Here is a 6,143-nt window from a genome sequence, read left to right as displayed (position 1 = left end):
TGGTGGCAGTATCGGAAAGCGCTGCCAGTCAGCACGTGGGACGTTTGCAAGGAGCAGGGCTTTACTGGCGGTGGGACCGACGCTGTAAGGCTGCTCTGTGGCTCTCAGCCAGTGAGCGAACGTTCGTTTTTCTTACTGTTCTTGTTATCGGCATCACCGTTTGGCCCTCTGAGCTCCGTGCCAGCCGTGGTGACAGTTGGCTGTAAGTCCGCATCCCCCTACCACCGCCCACTGTAGGTATGAGCTCCTGACACCCAATGCCATCCCCAAGGGCTTCATGGACGGGAAGCAGGCCTGCGAGAAAATGGTGAGTGTGCGGGGTCCCCGGTGCGCAAGCGAGGGGCCAGGGCCTCCCCTGTCGTCGCCCCTCGTTCTCACCACCCACTGCCCCACCCCTCACAGATCCAGGCCCTGGAACTGGACCCCAACCTCTACCGTGTGGGACAGAGCAAGATCTTCTTCCGGGCGGGGGTCCTGGCCCAGCTGGAGGAGGAGCGGGACCTCAAGGTCACGGACATCATCGTGTCCTTCCAGGCGGCTGCCCGGGGATACCTGGCTCGCAGGTGGGGTGCCGCACTGTCTCCCGGGGTCCCATCGACTAGAGCTGGGGTGGGGAGGGGTTGGCTAGATGGCTCTAGATGTCAGGGCCTCCAAGATGGTAGAATGGCCGAGGGACAGAGGGAGGGATGGAGCCACTAGGTGCCTGGTCTTGTTTCGCCGCTCCCCGAGGTCCCTCTGGGCAGGAGCAGTGCTGAGAGATGCTGCGGACACAGAGAAAAGCTAGACTCTGCCGTAGGGTGACCAACCATCCCTCTGCCTGGGGCTGGAGTTTTTCTGGGATGCATGACTTTTAGAGCTGACACAGAAAACGTGCCAGGCAAACCAGGTCGAGATGGCCGTCCCACTGGCGGGTCCCCAAGGGCCTCGAGTCTGAAAGGGAGACATACGCCAGCGTGAAGGGTCACAGTCCAGGGCGAGGTGTGCTTTGATGAGGGTCGTACAAGGACAGCGGGAGGCCCTGCAGGCCAGGACGCCCCCTCCCCCGGGGTTACCCCTGATGGCCAGGGAGACGGAGGATGGGAGGGTGTTCCAGGGAGGAGGAACAGCTCGCGGGAGGCCCCGCTATGAGAGGGGCTGGCTCGCCTCAGGAACCCCGCCGCCTGCAGGAGGCTCTCTTTTCCTGTCGGAACTGGCTCCCAGACACCAGGCTGAGGGGCAGGGACCTTGTCCAGGGGTCCCACTGGGACTCACAAGAGTGCCGTGAGCAGAAAGGGGTGGGTGTGGAAAGATCTCTTTGGAAGCACGTTGGGGATGGATTCGAGGCCGGGCGAGGGTCCAGGTGCATGAAGGCGAGGCCTGAATTGGGGCTGGGACTGTGGGGACAGAGGAGAGGGGACAAGGCAGAGAGAGTGGAGGGCAGGAGGACCGAGGAACTACACACTGATAACAGAGCGATGCCTGGACCCGGTAGCGTTCCGCGGTGGTCGAAGGCGGCTCCGCTCTCTCGCTAAGGGGCGGGGCCTGGAGGGGCCGAGCGCCCCGGTCCCACATGCCCGCCTCCCCTCCCGCTCGCAGAGCCTTCCAGAAGCGGCAGCAGCAGCAGAGCGCGCTGAGGGTCATGCAGAGGAACTGCGCCGCGTACCTCAAGCTGAGACACTGGCAGTGGTGGCGGCTCTTCATCAAGGTGAGCACACCTGGGGACATGAGCTGGCCCCCAGCAGCGAGGAGGCGGGGCCTCGGAGTGACTTCTGTGTGGGCCTCCACTTCCTGCATCTGTAAAATGGGACCCATCAGCCCGAGCTTTCTTAGCCAGGATTCTTTAGGTAGCAAGCGACAAAAAAAAAAAAAAAAAAAAAAAAAATCCTACTCGAGCCAACGTGGGTGAAGGATGCAGGGTGCAGCTGAGTCCAGGGCTGAGTTGAGGGTCTCGAAGACCCTCTCAGATTCAGTGATTCGCTGTGATTCGACCTCTCCCAGTGAAGTCGTGCAGACAGCGCTTAACCCTCCAGAAACGATGTGCAACGTGCGGGGGAAGCTCACCTGAGTGTCCAGGGTTTTTTTGGGAGGTGGGCCTCATAGGCATGGCTGACCGCCCACGTGGTTCACCTTACTTACACAGTCTGCAGCCCTTCCAGAGTCAAGTGGATGCCACGTGGCTGAAGCTCCCAGCTGAATGAGGTCACTGTTACAGGCAGGACATTCCAGGGCTTTAGGGGCTGTCCCCAAGACCCAGGCCAGGGCCTGTCCTTTCTTTGAAGTGAGCAGGGTTTCAGGCAACCCAGGCCTCCCGCGTTAACCCTTTATCACACAAGGGCCCAAGCAGTGGTGTCCATTATCTGACATCCTGTGTCCCCCTCCCAGACAGACTGGCATCACATGCCCACCCGAAGCAGAGGGACAGGGCCAGGTCGGCCGGCCCCCTGTGAGCTTGGGGATGGCGTGTTCCCTCAACACCTGAGGAGGATGGAGATTCAGAGGCAAACACACAGCTGTTCAGTGTCGTTCTGAATACAATGTCTGAGCTGTCAGCCTACGTGCCTGCAGCTAGTGTTAGCTGAGCACCTACTATGTGCTAGTGACTTTTTAGGGGATCGTGATCAGATGGGGCATAAAAACAGACAGAGCCGTGCCCGTGGAGCCACGATGGAGGGTAGGGGTCGGCAAACCCACGGGCCAGATGCCTGATTTTGTAAATGGCCGCTGGTTCACGTATTGTCTAGGGTTGCTTTTGTGTTGTGGCAACTGAGCGGAGTCATTAAAACAGAGACAGGATGGCCTGCAAAGCCTCGAATATTTCCTAGCTGGCCCTTAGAGAAAAAGTTTGCCTACCCTAGGTCAGGGGCTGGGTGTGGGGAGTTGACAGGCATCACTGAATGAATCCCACACATAAATATCACGGTTATAGCTGTGACAGATGCTATGAATTAGGGTAGAAAAGAACATAATAGAAAAAGACTCGAGAAGAGTCAAGTAGAGGCAAAAACCGAATAGCAAGCAATAGAACAGAAATGTTCAGGGTGTACCCCACGTAGTGGGGGTGGGGTGGTTTGGGGAAACTTCCATTTCTGTTACTGATGCGCGTGTGGCACCTGTCAGCCGGCCTGGGTGGTACTGTGCAAAGCGCATCTCTCACAGCGGACCTGAGTCTAAGAACATTGAGATGCACGGTGCCACACAGCAGCCCAGCCGGCGTCTTTTGTATGCGAAGGGTTCGCTTAGCAAAAATGGGAACACATTTAGGGCTGCTTGCCAGATACCCGCGACTGTCCTAGGCTCTTTACAAGCATCAACTCGCTCACTCATTCCAAAAACCCTGTGCAGTAGGGGTCGTTCGCGTCCCCGTTTTATAGACGAGGACGCTAATGCGCTTGCCTGAGGTCACTCTGCTGTTCAGTGGAGGAGCTGGCCTTGGAACCCAGGGATCTGCATGCACCCAGAGTGTGAGCTCTTAGCTCCTGGGCCAAGCGGCCTCCCGCCCATTCTGCCACCTTGACCTTCCCCTAGGTGAAGCCACTGCTGCAGGTGACACGGCAGGATGAGGTGCTGCAGGCGCGGGCCCAGGAGCTGCAGAAAGTGCAGGAGCTCCAGCAGCAGAGTGCCCGCGAGGTGGGCGAGCTCCAGGGCCGCTTGGCACAGGTAAGGGGCGTGGCTATGGTGTGTGGGCGTGGCTGTGGGTGGTGCTTGAGAGGGGCGGGGCTTCCAGCTCAGCCTGATGGGCCTGGGGCGGGGCTGCAGGGAGAAGGGGTAGGATAGAGCAGAGCCAAAGCTACTGGGGCCCGACAGGGCCGAGCTGTGTGGGGTGGTTGAGCCAGATAGATATACAGGAGGCAGGGGCCTGGGGACGTGGCCCGGGTATCCGGTTGGGGTCTGGTTCCTGCCGAACCAAGATGCTCAGGGGCTGGTCTCCAGGACCAGGGTAGTCAGGCTCTGCCATATGGCAGGGCTGCAGTTTACAGGCGGTACATTTCCCATTGTTCTTGTATGTCTAGCATCTTAATGCTGAAGCAAACCCCGTCTTTCTGTTTGTTTTTTTTTTCTGATTTATTTCCTTTGGCTAAGTTGCTAGGTCTAGGAGCATTAAAGAAATGTGAGATGGTAGAAAGGCCTCTCTGGGGCTGTCTGGAGGATGGACTGAAGGCTGGGGAGAGAGTCCACTGGGAGAGGACGAGGCCTGAGCCTGTCGCGGCTAAAGGGACAGAGAAGAGGGGACAGAGCAGAGACAGTCAGGGGGCAGGAGGGACGGATGGGGTTGAGGACTGACAGGCTGGGAGAAGGTGAGGGAGGAGATGGTACCCGGTGGCCTGACTCAGTGACCAGAGGGATGTGGGGTCCTTCTGAGACGGGGACCTGGGGGAGGAACGGATTTGGAGGCTGCATCTCAAAGAGCAAAACAAATCCGAGGGGTGCAGGAGGTACCTGGTGGCGGAGGGTCGTCCTGGGGGCACTGACCGCCAACCTCCTCGCCCACGCCTAGCTGGAAGAGGAGCGTGCCCGCCTAGCAGAGCAATTGCGAGCAGAGGCTGAGCTGTGCTCCGAGGCCGAGGAGACCCGGGGGCGGCTGGCAGCCCGCAAGCAGGAGCTGGAGCTCGTGGTGGCGGAGCTGGAGGCCCGTGTGGGTGAGGAGGAGGAGTGTAGCCGTCAGCTGCAGAGCGAGAAGAAGAGGCTGCAGCAGCACATCCAGGTCTGGTCCCCGCGTCCCCACCGTCCTGTCCGCCCCTCCCCGCCCGCTGTCGCTTCTGCCAACCACGTCCCTTTTGGCCACGAATCTGCAGAAAACTCAGCTCAAAGTGGCCTAAACAAACAAACAAAAAAGAATACTTTTTGGATCCAGATAACGGGACACTCTAGAATACATGAGCTTCAGGCATGGCTGGATCCAGGTGCTGAAGTGCTAGCCAAGTAGTCTCCCGCTCTCCAGCTCCACCTCCTGGCTGCTCTGTGCTGCTACATCACGGGCAGGCTCCCTCCCAGGTGTCCTTCAAAATTTTACACTTGCGACGTGTCTCGATTCAGATGCTAAGTTTTCATCGGCAAAACTTCTGAAGCACTTGTATTTCGTAGCTTCTTCGGTTGAAAAAGTAGATTTAGGGACCCGAGTTGTTCCAAACGTACTCAAAAGTTTTGCGGTGATTAACCATCTGATTTTAAATTTAAAACGAATGAGATAAACTGGGAAATTCGGTTGCTTGGTCACACTGGCCACATTTCGGTCACAGCCATTTTCGATCACCTCCTCTCTACCCCATGGTTGTGGGGGAAGGTATGCTGTCCCCCTTGGTTACGGAGATGGCCTAACACACCACACCCGACCCTGGACAGATGAGACAGATGGCAGTTTATGAGCCATGATGTGAGGGAGGCGGACACCACACCACGGAGCGCCACACGGGTGTACTTGGGAATAGAGTGAACAAGCTGTGGCTGCGGGAGGCAGGCTTTGTAGTGACAAGAAGTCAAGGTGACCCCTGACTCCTGCAGGAAGATGGGGTCAGTTGGTTTGACTACCCCCAAGGGCTGGCGTGCAGCTGGCATCTCCTGGGCTTGTCATCACTTTAGGTTCTCCCAATTTTACCAGATGTCAAGGCAGTGCATAATATTGAATCTGGATTTCCGGTTTCACACCAAAGTCACCCCACGTGCCTGGTCCCCGCCATAGGGGACAGTGCCCACCTGCATGATATTTATTTCTGATGTTTCTCGATCAAAATATTCACACATGCACATACAAGAATGTAGTTTCCACAAGGACAAGGATTTTTATCTATCCTCAGTGCCCGGAACAGTGCATGGCGCACACTGGGCACTCAGCAGATGCCCGCTGAGCTCACGAATGGAACAGGAAGGCCAGTGAGGGTCCCATCCTCCTTGTGGGCCCGCCTGAGCCACTAGCCCCGGGAGCCTGGGCACTGTTCCCTTCTCCCCCCACCCTCCGGCCCCCGGCCCGGGTTCTCACCCCCTCCTCCCTACTCCAGGAGCTGGAGACCCACCTCGAGGCCGAGGAGGGGGCCCGGCAGAAGCTGCAGCTGGAGAAGGTGACGACGGAGGCGAAGCTGAAGAAGTTCGAGGAAGACCTGTTGCTTCTAGAGGATCAGAACGCCAAGCTGAGCAAGGTCCGTGGCCGGCGAGCCCCCAGGAGCAGGGGG

At 58.1% G+C, this 6,143-nt stretch overlaps 1 protein-coding gene across 1 annotated transcript in view; it reads left to right on the top strand.

Moving 5' to 3' along the window:
• Positions 1–6,143, top strand: part of MYH14 (myosin heavy chain 14) — a gene marked incomplete at its 5' end in the record, with an annotated part of 74,578 nt that overhangs the window by 40,484 nt on the left and 27,951 nt on the right. The window contains 4 exons of the mRNA XM_023520162.1: positions 1,576–1,684; positions 3,505–3,636; positions 4,475–4,681; positions 5,973–6,110. Coding sequence (XP_023375930.1) covers positions 1,576–1,684; positions 3,505–3,636; positions 4,475–4,681; positions 5,973–6,110 — 586 coding nt within the window. The remainder of the gene's footprint in view (positions 1–1,575; positions 1,685–3,504; positions 3,637–4,474; positions 4,682–5,972; positions 6,111–6,143) is intronic.

Source organism: Pteropus vampyrus, unplaced genomic scaffold (assembly GCF_000151845.1).
Source record: "Pteropus vampyrus isolate Shadow unplaced genomic scaffold, Pvam_2.0 Scaffold250, whole genome shotgun sequence".
NCBI lineage: Eukaryota > Metazoa > Chordata > Mammalia > Chiroptera > Pteropodidae > Pteropus > Pteropus vampyrus.
Note: the sequence above shows the minus strand (reverse complement) of the source record. Positions and strands in the feature narration are given on the sequence as shown.